The sequence below is a fragment of the Hoplias malabaricus genome, chromosome 17 (assembly GCF_029633855.1).
Source record: "Hoplias malabaricus isolate fHopMal1 chromosome 17, fHopMal1.hap1, whole genome shotgun sequence".
In the NCBI taxonomy this organism is placed as follows: Eukaryota; Metazoa; Chordata; class Actinopteri; order Characiformes; family Erythrinidae; genus Hoplias; species Hoplias malabaricus.
The window spans coordinates 14,898,030-14,916,113 of record NC_089816.1 but is presented as its reverse complement, the minus strand read 5'-3'; the positions used below and the strand labels follow the sequence as shown (position 1 = coordinate 14,916,113).

The 18,084-nt window shown below is 44.2% G+C and overlaps 1 protein-coding gene across 2 annotated transcripts; it reads left to right on the top strand.

Moving 5' to 3' along the window:
• The first annotated feature begins 1,047 nt into the window (after nt 1-1,047).
• On the top strand, nt 1,048-17,366 carry exoc3l1 (exocyst complex component 3-like 1). Of its 2 annotated transcripts, none has more exons than XM_066649277.1 (13): nt 1,048-1,113; nt 2,079-2,236; nt 2,337-2,556; nt 4,154-4,569; nt 6,066-6,355; nt 7,737-7,854; nt 7,970-8,095; nt 9,486-9,586; nt 9,824-9,937; nt 11,740-12,010; nt 12,345-12,500; nt 15,716-15,849; nt 16,179-17,366. In XM_066649277.1, exons 3-13 carry the CDS (start codon nt 2,427-2,429, stop codon nt 16,363-16,365), a joined length of 2,043 nt encoding a protein of 680 aa, XP_066505374.1. In that variant the 5' UTR covers nt 1,048-1,113; nt 2,079-2,236; nt 2,337-2,426; the 3' UTR covers nt 16,366-17,366. The 2 variants fall into 2 exon arrangements, with proteins under 2 accessions (XP_066505374.1, XP_066505373.1); XM_066649276.1 differs by having other exon boundaries at nt 1,071-1,276.
• The last annotated feature ends 718 nt before the right edge of the window (nt 17,367-18,084 follow it).

Sequence of the window (18,084 nt, the reverse complement as noted above, 5' to 3'; positions counted from 1 at the left end):
TAAAGCCTCCTCATTGTGCTCCTGTGGGGCATTTCAGTGAGCTGCCCTTTAGTGGGAGACACGAAATCTATTTGCATCTATAGCATACGGTCAATGTACATCACACTGTTACTAATAAGAGTCATGGGCAAGACTCCCAACTCTACCTTATTGCACTTCTGTAACATGTTTATAATTGTAAGTCACTCTGGCTGACAATGTTTACCTGATTTTCTGCGGCATTTTAGAGTTGCCCCAGCTCTTTGAGTCTCTCCGTTAACAGTGCTGGACCTGCATTTATGTGAGAGCGCAAAGACGAAACAGACAAAGTGTGAAGAAATAAGAGCACTGAGTAAAAATGAAGAAGAAAGAGAACAGAGTGAAAACGGTTAAAAAAACAGCTTCTGGTCCTTGCCCCCCACTGCTGTGTGCTCGGGGTCAGGGTGAACAGCGAGTGGCTCGTTATCATTTAAAGGAACAGGCGCTGAATGCGGGAGTTCTGAACAGGGCTGATTAGACAGGGGGAGAGTGCTGCTGTGGTGTTTGTTCCTTGTGGTGTTTTGACTAAAGCAGGTCACACACTTTCATGTGGAACGGGGGAGATTAAAGGACTCTAGTGTCCACTGTTATACACATGTCTGAGTCGTTGTTGTGATGTGTTTTCTGTTCTAGAAGGAAATGATTGTCACCAGAAAACTGTAAACGGTAGATGGCTCAGATAGACTTTAGGTTAAAAGCACTGGAGTGTTTCTGTAACAGTGCGATGAGTCGATGTTAAAGTTGTTTGGCTTGGTCATGGTTTGATCACGGCTGGCGTTGGGGCACTTAGACTGTTCTGGACATGAAAAAGTCCACCACCCCCACCCTAACAGCACTCCATCTGGAGCCCTTCTACTAACCCCACCCTCTCTGATTCCTTCTCTCTCTCTCTCTCTCTCTCTCTCTTTCTCTCTCTCTCTCTGACTCTTAATGCCATTGTCTTTATTTTACTCTCTCTCTCTCTCTCTCTCTCTCTCTCTCTCTCTCTCTCCCTCCCTCTCTTCCTGTCTCCTGTCGTCCTGTGAGTGGAGGATATGTCTGGGAGAGAGAAAGAGCGAGAGCAAGAGGAAGGCCAGCAGCAGTAGAGTGGCTCGGGTATGTACCCTCTCTCTCTCTGTCTCTCTCTCTCACAGACACGCTGTTTTGCTGGCTGGCTGTGGCCGCAGTGTTCCAGCCCTCAGGGCAGAGAAAAGGACAGCTGAACGACAGAAGGCCTAAATGTCCAACAGAGGAGAGAATGGCTGTGAGAGTCATGAAGGTACAGCCTTTTAACCTTTTACTAACTGCTCCCTAACACCAAGACTGCTCTCGTGTTTACGGTGACGCTTCCTTTTCAGAGTAAAGCATGGCTTAAAAGTAAACAGGGACTAGAAGTAGGCTGGACACAATTAAAAGTGCCACTTCTACAGGAATGAAGCTTTGCATGTGTTTCATTAATATTAGGACTGGAGGACAGTCGTTTTTTTGTTGCTGTGACTGACACATTTGAATGAAGTAAATTCAAACAGCTTTTTAAAATAAAGGCATACAGGGCAAGTATGAGGACTTATACACAAGAAGTATGGAGGGGGAAGAAATGTTTCAGCTGTGAAGAAAGCATAACTGAGGTTTCACATCGTGGGAACATCTGGCTGAAGCAGTTGAAAATGATCAGGATGCTGAGCTGAGTCATTGTAAGTAATGATCTTGTAATGATCTCGGCTGTTAGACTGGAGACTCAGCTGATGACAAACCAGCGCATGTCGCAAATCTCTGGCTGCAATGGTCCCAGTCTTATGACCACATTGGACTCGTGCAAGTCAACCAAGGGTGTTGTATAACTGCCTCAGAGCACAGTACAGTCTGTATATCCAACATCAGTTGACAATGTCAGGCGCTCTTTACCCTGTGGGAACATTTTGGAAAGAATGGAGGAGGAATGTCCTGAACTTGATAAAATATATATATTTATTGCCATCTTCTGAAAAGGCACCATTGTAGAGAAGATGATAATTACTCAGTCATGCGTCTAGCCACGGTGCCGTTGTTTCACTGAGTGATGGTGTGTCTTTGGTCAGCAGATGTGTGGCCAGAGCTGGAACGAGCTGAGTGTTTGGCAAGGGGAGCCGCTCTCAAATGGGCCTCAGGTGTGTTCTGTAGGCCGGAGAACCTGGAGAGGCTGGGATACTACAGGAAACGGGAGAGTCAGAGAACCGCATCCATCAATTCCAGACTAAAGGTACACCCAAACTTTTATTTTTGATGACGGTCACTTATGTAACTGGTGTGCGATGTGATGTGTGTAGCCTGAGGGGGTTCATCTTATTGTTGTTCTGCAGTCGGTATTGCAGTCGTATCTGGAAGGGGTGGACTGGGGACTGGGGCAGCTGCGCGAGGCACGTGCAGAGCTCAGAGAAGCATCACACGCCATGCACAAAGTGAGACTGGACTGCAGTCAGAACGCGGAGGCCATCCTCACCCTGGACACGCTGAGAGAGGTCTCCACCAGTCACTCCCAGCTCCTGGCTGCCGTTAGCAACCTGCCCCGCCTCTGCTCAGGTCAGCATTCATTCACTTCTCTTGTGTCATGTGCAATATATCACCCGATACTACGAACAGACTTGATGTCAGTGTGTCCTCATAACAGTTTATTTATTCTGGCAGTGATTCTGTTGAAGCAGAGTATTTTATTCCTGTAGAGATCATGGAAATAGGATAACAGCGCTGACTAGGGACCGGAGCTGTGGTTCAGCTTCAGCCAGAACGTGTATACATATTTCCTCTGCTACATAATGAAGAAAGGCATAACAATGCCTTTCTGCAGTGTCCCGGTTAAATAAATAAATAAAGGATAAAACAACATATAACTTTAGATAATGGACAGACAAGGTTACTGAGCATCTCTTTCCTTTTCTGTGCTAATGACCCACTCTGCTCTGCTCTGAAACGGGGAGAATTGCATTATCTTGTTGCTGTTTTAATATATTCCTTATTTACTTTTGTTAGTGGTGTTATTAGTATAGTGTTCTCACTCTTCCATTTCATCCTGCATTGTTCACTAGTATCTCATCTAGGGGTGGGCGATATGGCCCTAAGATAATATCACGATATTTCATGGTATTGTGTCAATAACGATATTCTTGGCGATATGACAAAACACTGAAAAATACTTGCATTAATTTCAAGAAAAGCTATTGCAACAAAATCAATGTTATATTTAATATATATCAATAATATTAAAGGCTTCGTTCATTTCTAACATAACACCATGGTTTATTGTACAGCTGCTATTTTATAATCAAACCACCTCCACAAGCCACTCCACTTTCATTCATTGCCTGTAACTGCTTATGCAATTCAGGGTCACGGTGGGTCCGAAGCCTGCCCGGAATCATTGGGCGCAGGGCAGGAATACACCCTGGAGGGGGCGCCAGTCCTTCACAGGGCGACAAACATTCATACATTATCTCACACACACACCTACGGACACTTTTGACCTGCCAATTTACCTACCAACGTGTGTTTTTGGACTGTGGGAGGAAACCGGAGCACCTGGAGGAAACCTACGCAAACACAGAGAGAACACACCACACTCCTCACAGACAGTCACCCGGAGGAAACCTACGCAGACACAGGGAGAATACACCACACTCCTCACAGACAGTCAACCGGAGGAAACCCACGCAGACACAGAGAGAACACACCGCACTTCTCACAGACAGTCACTTGGAGGAAATCCACTCAGACACAGGGAGAATACACCACACTCCTCACAGACAGTCACCAGGAGGAAACCCATGCAGACACAGGGAGAACACACCACACTCCTCACAGACAGTCACCAGGAGGAAACCCACGCAGACACAGGGAGAACACACCACACTCCTCACAGATAGTCACCTGGAGCGGTACTCGAACCCACAACCTCCAGGTTCCTTAGGCTGTGTGACTGCAACACTGCCTGCTGCGCCACCATGGTTGCAGACAATGAATTAATAAATTAATGTTTATGGTTCTATGCAGAGTACTGCTTAAAATTGTTCATTTTCTTCTCCTTTTTGCCATCTTCTTCTTCCTCTTCTTCTTATTTATTAAGATTCAAGTTTATGTATTTCATAATTGCCCTACCAACCCCACTGTTTGTACTTTGTGTCAGTGCGGAGTATGGTGCTGGAAACAGAGCGTCTGGTGGAGTCTCGTCGGCTGCTGGAGGCTCATGCTCGGCTCATGGAGCTGGAGAGATGGCAGGATGAAGTGCTGCTACAGCTCCGTGGTTTTGGGGGCTCAGCTGGCACCACCCTGAGCCCGGAGGATGACAAACTGGTGCAGAACTATTTCTCCGGAGTGGGACGCTTGGTGGAGGCTTTGGCCAAAGAACTATGGGCAGTGGTGGGCAGTGGACTGACCCTGTCCCTCCAGAATCCCACCCCGTTTGTGTCGGCAGTGCGTATCGTGGAGCGCGAGGAGGCTTTGGATCAGATCTTTCTTGAGGAACGGAGGAGTATGCCTGGAACACACAGCAGGCCTCTGCCCCCTGGAAGACCCCGCTGCTGGAGAGAGCGCTTCTTTAAGGTGCGAGGACCATAGTGACATGATATGCCCGAAACTGCATTTTGTTACCATGGAACACAGTGACAACTTTAATCTTAGAAGACTATTTTGGCAAAAAAAATCAAGTATGTACAATTTCTTCCGCTGACCAATACAGTCATTCAGCCAAGTTAGCTTCTCTAGCAACCAGGCTTAGGCTAATACAAGCCTAATAGAAGTCTGTACTGTGATGAGCATCATGAATCATTATCCACTTGCCTCAAATGAACCTCAGATTTATGTGACTTCTTGCTTAATATGGAGGATAATTATTTTCAGGTGTCAGGTGAACAAATACATTTTAAAGACAATTATAGTGTAAGGGACTGGCGCCCCCTCCAGGGTGTATTCCCGCCTTGCGCCCAATGATTCCAGGTAGGCTCTGGACCCACCGCAACCCTGAATTCGTTCAACAGGTAATGAATGAATGTATGAATTATTGTGTATAAATGTAACTTAAAATTCAAACATCCTCCCAATCTTTTGTTATTTTATAGTAAATATTGTGCAGTATTAAAAATGACAATTGTCACGTTATTCAACAAAAAAAAACAACCTATGAATTAAGTAGTTTGAAAATGGCAAGGGAGAAGAATTTATTGGTCACTGCGTTTGTTATGAGCTCCACAGGAAAAACACTGCAAAAGCATGTGCCTCGATTTGTTCTCTTCGTGGGGATAATGTTGTATCCCAAAGTATGTGTGAGTTTGAGTTTGAGCTGTCTCACAGCTCCAGGAACCTGGAGGTTGTGGGTGAGGAGTGTGGTGTGTTCTCCCTGTGTCTGCGTGGGTTTCCTCCGGGTGACTGTCTGTGAGGAGTGTGGTGTGTTCTCCCTGTGTCTGCGTGGGTTTCCTCCGGGTGACTGTCTGTGAGGAGTGTGGTGTGTTCTCCCTGTGTCTGCGTGGGTTTCCTCCGGGTGACTGTCTGTGAGGAGTGTGGTGTGTTCTCCCTGTGTCTGCGTGGGTTTCCTCCGGGTGACTGTCTGTGAGGAGTGTGGTGTGTTCTCCCTGTGTCTGCGTGGGTTTCCTCCGGCTGGACCCACTGCGAACCTAGCGCATACAGACAGTGAATTAATGAATGTAATATGACATATAGTGTCATTTGAAGTATTCAGGTTTTTAATAATCGTAATGGAATATGTTTTGATGGTTTAAATATGTATATCAGTATGTTTTACTAAACACAAGTCATAGTTAAACAGAGGCTATAGTTTATTAATTGTATAAAATTATTTTTTTTGTTTAAATGCTTTTGAAAAGCATATTCATTTATTGTGACCATTCAGCATTTATTACTGTGAAAAAAGCTGTTATAAATTCTTCTCACAGCAAGGAATTCCCATCCCTGTCCAACCCAGTCTTGACATTTCACACATACAGAGCCAGCAGTGTCCTATCTAATCTCATTACAGAGTTACTGGGACAAGCTATTTCATTTGTTAATGAATCTGTGATGACACAGAAATGTGTGTTCCTCAGGTGCTGGAGGAGACAGTTGCATCACGTTTCCGCAGTGCGTCCTACCTGCACACGCGTGGCCCTGGACTGGCTGGCCATCTTTCTGCTCTTCAGCACAGCATTATGAATGACCTGTCCACTGTGCGGAACCTGCTGGAGCAGTGTGTGCCTCCTCATTATCAGCTGACCAAAGCTTACCTGCATGCCTGCCACCGCTGTCTGCAAACCCATCTGAGCCAGATCATCGGCTGGGAGCTGCAGAGCGGGGAAATTTTTGCTGTGCTCAACTGGGTCCTGCACATCTACAACAGGTAACACTGTGTAGCACATTTAGCACACGACTGTGTTGTGTTTCCAGTCTCCTCCCTTGTCTCTGCCTTAGCCCCACCTTGTGATTGGTGTCTTCTTTGTTTTCCTGCCCCCTCGTCATGTTTTCCAGGTGTTCCCATGTATAGACCACCTTGTTCCTAGTATTCCTTTGTCTGGTCATGTGTGTATATATGAGTGTTTCTGTGTTAGTTTTCATATGTCTGAACCAGTTCATGTTTTTTTTAATTTAGTTTAGTTCTAGTTAATGTTCCTCTGTCCTATCCTTGTTTATTTTCAGAGCATGGTCTTAGTGTTTCCTTTTGTTTCTGTAAATAATACTATTACTTTCATGTAAGTCCACGTCCTCGTCCTCAGCTCAAACCTGACATTCATCAGGGTTGAGATGTCACAAGAGCAGCCACAATATTAAAACCACCTGTCAAGGGGCGAGGCACATCAGGCGGCAAGTGAACAGTTAGTTCTTGACACTGATGTTGTGGAATCAGGGTGTTTCTGGGATAGAGCGGTTACTGCCTATAAAAAAGTGGTCCAATGAAGTGCGACCAGTGAAATGGTTCATGGGTGTCCAAGGGATTTGTGCAGTACTAGCGCTTCTGTAAGATGGGAACAGAGGCATCAATGAGTCCCAGCACTGAACCTGTTGCCCTTCCTTGGACCACATTTGGTAGGTTTTAACCACTGCATACTGTGAACACAGCTCAAGACTGAAAACATATAAAATATAATCAACATAACCATTCATTCATTCATTCATTATCTGTAACCACTTATCCAGTACAGGGTTGCAGTTGGTCCACATTCACTCACACATTCACACCTACCTACGGACACTTGTTGAGTCACCAATCCACCTACCAATGTGTGTTTTTGGACTGTGGGAGGAAACCGGAGCACCTGGAGGAAACCCACGCGGACACGGGGAGAACACACCAACTCCTCACAGATAATCACCCGGAGCACGAATCAAACCCACAACTTCCAGGCCCCTGGAGCTGTGTGACTGTGACACCTACCTGCTGTGCCCCCGTGCTGCTCAACATAACCAATTAAACCAAAACAACCATCACTTTTTGGCCCTTGTCAAAGGGGCTCAGATCTTTAGGCTCAGCATTTCTCTACTTCCAACATCAACTTCCTGAAGTGACTGTTCACCTTGTGCCTGCTTAATGGGTTCAGTTGTGACGTTTATACAAAGGTGTAATATACACTAGGGACACTAAGGACATGTCTCAGTTTATTAAAGAATAATGTTTGGTGACTTGTGCCTTTGTTTTGCAATAAAAAGGCTATATGAATGTATTTATTAAAGGTAGATTCATGTTGAAGTCATGCATTATGACCAGTAAATATCCACTGCTCTAGCTCAGAGATGATGGGTGACCCGGCCCTTGCTGCTTATTTGGATCTGGAAGAACTGGGGCCTTTAATATCTCAGGAGGGTCTGGAGCAGCTGCAGAACAAATATGTTCAGAGTGTTCGGGTGAGCTCCTCTTTAGTTTCCGTTAGTTTTGTCTGTGAAACCACTACGCATCTAGGACAAGTGTGGTGAGGGCAGGGTTGCGTGGCTAAACTCTGCATGGCAAATATTTTGGTAGAAAAGCGTCTCAGAATGGATGCAGAAGGCACTCGAAGTGGAGTTGACCGACTGGCAGAGGGATCAGGAGCCTGATATTGACCATGAAGGGTGTTACCACACCAGCCTCCCTACAATCATCACTCAGGTAGTGCAGGTTTCCTATGGAGTGAACTCACTGACATCAATTATTGAAGCTGAATTTTGTATTTTGAATTATATTTATATGATTTTTATTTTTGAATTATATGTACCTGATTTTTTTTAATTTAAATTATGTTAACATGGCAGCAGGTAATGTCCCAGTCACACAGCTCCAGGGACCTGGAGGTTGTGGGTTTGAGTCCCGCTCCCGGTGACTGTCTGTGAGCAGTGGGGTCTGTTCTCCCTGTGTCTGTGTGGGTTTCCTCTGGGTGACTGTCTGTGAGGAGTGTGGTGCGTTCTCCCTGTGTCTGCGTGGGTTTCCTCCGGGTGACTGTCTGTGAGGAGTGTGGTCTGTTCTCCCTGTGTCTGCGTGGGTTTCCTCCGGGTGACTGTCTGTGAGGAGTGTGGTGTGTTCTCCCTGTGTCTGCGTGGGTTTCCTCCGGGTGACTGTCTGTGAGGAGTGTGGTGTGTTCTCCCGGTGTCTGTGTGGGTTTCCTCTGGGTGACTGTCTGTGAGTAGTGGGGTCTGTTCTCCCTGTGTCTGTGTGGGTTTCCTCTGGGTGACTGTCTGTGAGGAGTGTGGTGCGTTCTCCCTGTGTCTGCGTGGGTTTCCTCCGGGTGACTGTCTGTGAGCAGTGGGGTCTGTTCTCCCTGTGTCTGTGTGGGTTTCCTCTGGGTGACTGTCTGTGAGGAGTGTGGTGCGTTCTCCCTGTGTCTGCGTGGGTTTCCTCCGGGTGACTGTCTGTGAGGAGTGTGGTGTGTTCTCCCTGTGTCTGCGTGGGTTTCCTCCGGGTGACTGTCTGTGAGGAGTGTGGTGTGTTCTCCCGGTGTCTGTGTGGGTTTCCTCTGGGTGAATGTCTATGAGGAGTGTGGGTGCTCCGGTTTCCAAAAACACATGTTGGTAGGTGGATTGGTGACTCAAAAGTGTCCGTAGGCCGCCCACTTGCCTAACAGTTATTATTTAAAAAAGATAGATAGATAGATAGATAGATAGATAGATAGATAGATAGATAGATAGATAGATAGATAGATATACATCACTTTAGGACAAAACTCTTTATATATTCCTGGTATAAATGTATAAGACAGAAACAGCAGAAGCAAAATATATTGTATGTTAGATATCCTTACCTCTACCTATATCCTTTTCATTGATGGCAAGTCTCTAGGATATTTTTGGGTGGTGGACCAATGTTAACCTAGCAGCGGGACCTATGTGTAAAACCCAGGCCACACCACTATGTTAGAAACACTCTTACCAGCACCACACCCATGCTAACGTGACTCACTGCTGGGTTGATGATAGCCCACTGCTCAAATAATATCTGTACTGCTATGGTTTTATTACACTGTGCACTGAGGGACATTCCCCATTGTCCTTGTCTTTTACGTCAGATGCTGGAGGAGAACGCTCGCGTGGCTCTGATGATCAGTGAAAGTCTGCGGGATCAGACGATCCAGATGGGTCTATACGAGATGGAAAACCTCCTCGCTAGGTATGTGCTATAATTCATCATTTGTGTGTGTTTGAGTGTGATCTGTGCCCAGTGTGTCCTAACACGAGCCCTGTAGTAATCTACCTGCTGAAATGTTAGTGCATCTTGCTTATTTAATTAAGAAGAAATTGTGGCAAAGCTAGCTTTACATCCTGAAGATTCCTTTTATGAATGATGTACACCAAGTTTATTATAATAATCTTATACCCGTGTGTTGTCTTTGGAAATTCCATTTAGATTTCGAGATGCCATTGTTGAGTTTGGCAAAGAGCATCGCAAGGATCCCACGACAAACAACAAGTTCTACCTCCATTACCTTCTGGCCTGCATCAGCAACTGCATCATCCTCAAGTGAGATGGTGTACAAGTATCTTTTTACAGTATGTTTTTGTTAGTGCTGTTTGCTACAAATCTTTGGTGTGGCCTACAAATGTTTTATCTTGCTCTGGATTTTATGTTGATGTGATTGTAGCTCAAAGTGAATGTATACAATTTTCCCCTGAGGTCAATCAGCCAAGACAAATTCGATGTCTGGGGTCCGGTGGAACAAGTGTAACTAACAATAATAGAAGCTTATAGGTACGAGGTTAGCCCTCTTTAAAGTGCATCAAATACATAATGTCATGCTTGCTGGATATTGTTCAGTTATGACATATTATTTTGCATTAAACAAAATGCAATCTTCCATTACGCACTAGTTATGGGAAGCTGTCGGACCAGAGCAGTTTGAGTGCTGATTTCACAGGTTAAAACTCACAGATTAAGACTACAAACCCTACTGATTTATATTGTCGTGTTTAATTTGCAGTCAAATACAATATATGGGGCGGCACGGTGTGGTGTGTTCTCCCTGTGTCTGCATGGGTTTCCTCCGGGTGACTGTCTGTGAGGTGTGTGGTGTGTTCTCCCTGTGTCTGCGTGGGTTTCCTCTGGGTGACTGTCTATGAGGAGTGTGGTGTGTTCTCCCTGTGTCTGCATGGGTTTCCTCTGGGTGACTGTCTGTGAGGAGTGTGGTGTGTTCTCCCTGTGTCTGCATGGGTTTCCTCTGGGTGACTGTCTGTGAGGAGTGTGGTGTGTTCTCTCTGTGTCTGCATGGGTTTCCCCTGGGTGACTGTCTGTGAGGAGTGTGGTGTTTTCTCCTTGTGGCTGCATCGGTTTTCTCTGGGTGACTGTGTGAGGAGTGTGGTGTGTTCTCTCTGTGTCTGTGTGGGTTTTCTCTGGGTGACTGTCTGTGAGGAGTGTGGTGTGTTCTCCCAGTGTCTGCGTGGGTTTCCTCCGGGTGCTCCGGTTTCCTCCGGGTGCTCCGGTTTCCTCCCACAGTCCAAAAGCACACATTGGTAGGTGGATTGGCGACTCAAAAGTGTCCGTAGATGTGAGTGAATGTGTGAGTGAATGTGTGTGTATGTCTGTTGCCCTGTGAAGGACTGGCGCCCCCTCCAGGGTGTATTCCTGCCTTGCGCCCAATGATTCCAGGTAGGCTCTGAACCCACCACGACCCTGAACCGGATAAGCGCTTACAGATACTGGATAATGGATACAATATATGGCCAGTTAGTGGTCACCTGCTTGCCTGATTTCTTCTGATATCCAGGGAATTGATAGGTAGATTGTCCTTCCTTTGCTATATTATCAGCCACTACTCTTCTAGGTAGCTTTCTAGAAAGCCAGATATTTAAATATTGCTGTGAGGATTTGATTCCTGTCAGTCACATAAATGTTCATGTCAGGAACTGATGCTGGATGATTAGCTGTGAAACAAAAACACCAAGCCCAACTAATCCCAGACGTATTGGCACTCTAGTGAACAGAGGTCAACTGCTCTACAGCCCAGTGCCGATTTACACCCCTCTGGCCGACAACTGGCATTGGTCAGGGTGACCTTAACCCACCTGCTACAGAGTAAACCATTTAATTTCCCATTGAAAAGAGTGGGAAATAATTCATCAAACCTGATGTCTACAAACCTGTGCACATGTTTCTGTCTTAGCCAGATGTTTTACATGTTTTGAAAGCTGATTCTCCAGGATCATTTTCTTCAGAGATGAAGAAAAACATCTATTAATGTATAAACATGCCCCAGTTTGTATCTAAAAAGAAGGAATATGAAAGTTCTGAGGTTCTCAAATACTCTTTAAATGTTCTGAAACCTCCAGGATGTCCACAGAGGGCTTGCATCAGCAGGTGGGTTGTCGGGCATCAGTGCGCTTCTCCCGGATGCCCCCTGGGCCGCTGGCCGCTCTGGACCGGGCTGTGAAGAAAGCCTGTCGGCTGGTGATGGATCGGCTGCTACTGGACCTGCAGCCTCTGCTGCAGGGGCTTCTCTCTCACTCCTGGCTAACACATGGAGATGTCATCCCTAAAGTGTGCAGCGTTCTGGAGCTCCACTGTCAGCTCTACAGCCGCGTACGCCCCCCCTGTCGACAGGTCAGAAAACCTCCAGCCAAACACAACTGTCCAGAACATGGCTGCCCTCACAAGCAGATGTTTGGACTTGGAGGAGGTGGATGAAATGATGGATATAGGGATGGGTGGATATATGTGTGGTTAGAAAGGGAATTGCAAATGAGTTGGGGCAGCACTAGAGTAGGACTGAAAACAATGTAAATAATATAAATATTCATCATCATCATTTTCTTCTCCGCTTCTCCATTTCAGGGTCGCGGTAAATATAAATATTAAAACTTGTATTTTTATATGTGTGTGTATGTGTATGTGTATGTGTGTGTGTGTGTATGTGTGTGTGTGTGTGTGTTTACAGTGTCTGCAGGAGGAGTGTCAGAGGCTGACAGTGGTGGAGTATGTGCGTGTGCTGATGCAGCGAAAGATGATCTGCCGGAGCGAGGAGGAGAGGCAGCAGCTTGCCCAGCAGATGGCCCACGATGCTCAGCAACTGAGAGAACATTTCCAGAGCATGGTGAGGAAACTCCACAGAGCTCAAAAAAGGATGAAAAGGTCTGGCAAAATGGAGTAATACATAAAAGTAGAAGGATATTTAACACCTAAGTGTTTGTATGTAAGTCTACACTTCAGTTTATTACTCCCATATATACAGAACTTACTAATTAGTATTTTCTTCAGTGGTCAGGACTACAGGACCACCACAGACCCTGATATGGTCTTGGTGCAGGAAGTGACACTGATGTGGTGATGGTGTGTTAGTGTGTAACTGTGTGTCTGATGGGTTGCACACAATGTGTCAAATGAGCATCCCATTACAGCCCTCCATGTTTTTGTAGTTATTGGATTAAATGAGAAAATTATTATTATATTATATTAATTATATTATATTAATATCTATCAAATTATCTTATTTGGTTATAAGAGAGATGTACTTCAGGGCGGCATGGTGGCGCAGCAGGTAGTGTTGCTGTCACACAACGATCTGGGTGACTGTCTGTGAGGAGTGTGGTGTGTTCTCCCTGTGTCTGCGTGGGTTTCCTCCAAGTGACTGTCTGTGAGGAGTGTGGTGTATTCTCCCTGTGTCTGCGTGGGTTTCCTCCGGGTGACTGTCTGTGAGGAGTGTGGTGTGTTCTCCCTGTGTCTGCGTGGGTTTCCTCCAAGTGACTGTCTGTGAGGAGTGTGGTGTGTTCTCTCCGTGTCCGCGTGGGTTTTCTCAAAAACACACGTTGGTAGGTGGGTTGGCGACTCAAAAGTGTCGCTAGGTGTGAATGTGTGAGTGTGTGTTGCCCTGTGCCCAATGATTCCAGGTAGGCTCCAATAATCTCAATAAGCACATTTAGGCAATGAATGAATGAATGAGAGATGTACTTCTCTTTCCCTCTGGATCTGGGTCAGTATTAATGACTGTACATCAGCGATCTTTAGCTTTGATAGAGGAGAAGCTCATAGTAAGGAGTTTTTCAGCTAAAACCCTGTAACTAATTGCTGAATTGAAGCATATTTAAGCACGTAACTTGTTAAGCCCTAGTTATGGTAAGCCCAATTATGAACTGAGAAATTTTAATTGTCATTTCAACCGTACACAAGTACATTGAAGTGAGACAATGTTCCCCAGTACCATGGAGCACAGTGCTACAACAGTGAAAGAAGAGCAAGATAATGCTTCCTGTTGCAGATACTAAACAATGTACAATTCAGTTTTCTGGCCACCAGCGTCTATCCTTTATCAGCTGAGATAAGTAGGATCGCATGCTTGGCCTTCCTGGCGATCAACATGTACTGCAGTCCCAGAAACCCAATCCACCAACATCGAAAACCACTCATCTGGTCTTCCCTCAACTCAGAGGATAACGTGCAGCCGCAGAAATTGGGAGGAAAATGGTGAAAAGACTGGAAAACTTGTGTACTACATTCCAGTGGTTCCTGCATTATATTTGCCAACAACACTTACTCATGATATAGTCAGATATATAAAAGACTGCAATTCGTGACATAGTCACATATTTACGACATTTTATGCGACAATATCACGATCATGAGTGTATGGGTAATTACCAAACAAACACTATGCGACAGTAACACGATACACTTCCTCATTACAGGCGTCATTACTTATAACATAAAAAGGCATAATGCGAATTACAAAACATAGGTTCTTATTCCAACAAAGGCATAAACGCATATTTTATTATAATATTTCTCCTAAGCAATGCTTATTATTGGTGTCCTACTTTAGCTTTAACTCTAACGAGAACATTTCTTTCACTTAACGTTATTTTGACTAATTTTCAAAAGGTTAATACTAAAAAGGACATTTCTCTAGCCATTATTTGCTTCAATATTTTAGCAAATAATAAATTAGTAACGTTATATTTTCCATAAATAAAAATAAGACGGTGGTGTTAAGGGAATGAGGAGGTGTTGCCGTGTTACTGTCACATAACACGGCGTACGGATATGACGGTTTGTATGGTAATTACCCATCTTATGATCATGGTATTGTCGCATTAAATGTCATAAAAAAGCGACTATGTCACGAATTGCAGTCTCCTATCAGTCTTTCCTCTAACTCCCGCCGTCCCCTAATTCCGGCCACTGCTGTATATGGTGCAATTCCGCTCTCTCTCTTCGGCAATCGCATTGGGTAAAACAATAAAACATAAGATCAAGCCCTAGTAGGGCATTTAAACATCAGTCTTGCAAGAAATCACACATCTAAACAATATTTAAGTATCTCTAACAGTGTTGTAATTCTTTGTGTGCAAAAATGCATGTGGAACACAACACATTTCCATTTCATGACAGATATTTCCCTCAGTGTAAAAGTTAGCTTAGCGGTTAGCTTCCTTTTCTCTGAGGGGAAAATCTACCGCCATTGTAATCCTGACATGTAGAGTACGGATACCAACACAGGACAAATGTAATCTCATTGTGAACCTCTCAAAACCACTGAATGTGGTAGCAACTGTCTCGTTTGACTGTCACAAGCAGGGGAGGTGGCCGAAGTTAGGGGGCGCTAGTAATCTTAGCAGCATTGGCACCTACACCTAATCTACACACATATTTGACTCCTGAAAAATGTTGATTTGAGTGAGTAAAGTCTTCTATTTATTTACAGTTAGCTAAGATTTCTAATATTGTATTTACAAGTGGCCAGAACTAGGGGTATATACGCTATATATGTGACTATATGATGAGTAAGTGTGAGACCGGGTTGTTGCCAATGTGATCTAACTGAGGGCCACAAGCTTCCCATTTCATACACAGTAAACAAGGAACGTCCCTGGACGTTCAAAATAGGTCTAAAAGTAGTCTGTCCGTCAAGGACATATTTTAAACGTCAATGGACGTCCAAAATCCATCTTAATAAGTTAGTTAAGTGGTGACCAATCGATAATGTCAGTGGACGTCCGAAATACGTCTAAAAGTCATTTTTCCATGTCTGTGTTTGGACGTCTTTTCAACTTTCATTTTCACCCTTAAGAGAACATTGATTAGACGGCAGTCATTGTGTTTTTTCAATGTTGAATCGACGGTTAATTGTTTACTGGGTATAAGCTGTGATTGTGTTATCATTTGGGCGGCACGGTGGTGCATCAGGTAATGTCACTATCACACAGCTCCAGGGCCCTGGGGTTCTGGGTTTGCCCAGTTATTAATGAATGAATTAATGTATTGTCATTAAGTTTTGACCCAAATATGCCTTTTAATGCTGTCTGTGTGTTTTAGGAGGTTGACAGCACTGTAAATGAAGTCAACCCCACAGCTCTCATACCTGTGCTGGCAGATTTAATTAAACTAAAAGACACTGGGCTGCTGACCCTTGAGGTTTCCGGACTCATAGCCAAATATCCTGATATCAGGTAAGCTCCATAGTCACACTGGGATAATCCAGTGACTTTTACATTGCTGAACTGTGCTTGTGATTGACATTTATTTGACTCCTTAACAGCATTGTGCAGGGTATCTACAACTGCTGTAGGTTTAGCAGAAGATAGTTGTTATTCAGAATGTATTTCTAGCTTTTGAAAGTTTAACCCTTCAGTTTTCAGTTTAGAACACAAAGCTCTTTCATATCTTACACGATATGGGAAAAAAAGAAATAAAGCAAAGCCACAGTGTGTTCTTAATGACCTGAAAACTTTGTGAGTCTTCCATATCTAGTAGTTTACAATTTCCTTTGTTTTCAAAGTGAGGAGCATGTGTGTGCCCTGCTGGACGTGAGAGGGGACGTTCCCCGAGACGTTCGCGTGACGGTGTTGTGTTTACTGGAACAGAGTGCTCCGCCGCTGCCGTCCGGTTACCGCCCAATCTTCCCTGACATTCTTGTACCTCCTCCCAGCATGCCGTTCTGCCTGCCAACTGCCAAATGTGCCTGACGAGTTCTCTCTGTGGACCAGAGTAATACACAGCATCCTGTCCAGCCCAGCAAACAGGATTCATCAACACCTCTCAGTGCACAGGATAAATTTAGCAGTTTCCTTCTCTCTGTCTCACCTTCTGACTGGGCTTTAGAGGAGTGAAATATAACACAGAGAAACATGGAGGACATGCTCAGCTCTGCAGTCAGTAACGGGAGAATGTTCCTCAGTTCTATTTTGGGTTAAAACACATTAAACCTCACAGTGTGTGTCAGATTTGACTCGATTTCAAGTTAAATATTTCATACATATTTTTTTTTATAGATGAATGCTTTAAAAATAGCAAACCAATGGTTATCAGATTATTGGATATTTGTCATATGAAGTACATATAGAGTTGGGGGACATGTTTTCCAGGTTCCTTTTTCTTTGGCTCTGTAGAGCTAGGGAACATAGAACTGTAGGAACATAGCACCCTGGGAAAGCACATGTGGAACCGGAAGGCCCAATGCTTTCACATTAGTTGCCATGTAAATCTAGGGAACATAGAGCCCTTGGAACTTCAGAGTGACCTCCTCTGTAACAGTGATAAGAGTATGTGATCTAAATTACACACAAACAAAAAAGTGATTTATTCAGTTTATTTAATATAAAACTTTCCCACGTGACTATTTCCAGCACAAACACAGGACTCTGGAAACCATGTCTAGTAAAGACCAGTTAAGTCAGCAGCTAATTTATGAATACTTTGGTCATCTCTTCTGATTTCAGTATTTATCTGCAACATCATTTCTTGTTAGACTTCATAAACATGAAGCGTTTTGACTCTGTGCCTTGAAAGTCTTTCAGTTAATTCAGTAACATTTTTATTTTCATCAGAAACAAAATCCAACAATGTGTATCAAGTATCATAGTTCCATAATTCAGTTCTTTACTGTGGCCAGTGTTCTCCCGGCTGTTGTGTTTAAAGAGGGTTTTTTGTTTGTTAGAGAGAGAGAGAGAGAGAGAGAGAGAGAGAGAGAGAGAGAGAGAGAGAGAACGAGAGAGAGAGAGAGAGAGAGAGAGAGAGAGAGAGAGAGAGAGAGAGAGAGAGAGAGAGAGAGAGAGAACGAGAGAGAGAGAGAGGGAGTGAGGGAGAGAGAGAGAGAGAGAACGAGAGAGAGAAAGAGAGAGAGAGAGCGAGGGAGAGAGAGAGAGAGAGAGAGAAAGAATGAGAGAGAGAGAGAGAGAGAGAGAGAGAGAGAGAGAGAGAGAGAGAGAGAGAGAGAGAACGAGAGAGAGAGAGAACTTAGTGTTGACTGTGTTTAAGTGAGAGACAATTTACTTTTTTTTTCATGTGGAAATGATACACATATCATAAAGCATTATTTTTTTTCAGTGAAAAATCATGAGTAATCCCAGCAACTAAAGTGCTGAGCAGGTTTAGTTCATTTTGGTGACGTGTTGTTTGGAGTTGGTTATGTTTAGGGTGTGAATGTAGTAAGAATGTGATAAGGTGTAATGGTGTAATGTGGTTTACAAAATGTGTGTATATCATGGTTCAATGTATAAAATGAAATAAAGTTTTTATGCTAATTATTCATATTGTGTACGTGCATGTATATTTTTTGTAGATCATGTGAAACATAAAAATATGTTGTGGGTATCGCCTTCTGAGCATAAACGTGTTAAACATGGGGCTCAATCTGGCAAGCTCCCAATCCCAGGCCCACTGTTCTAACCATTACAGCATGGTTG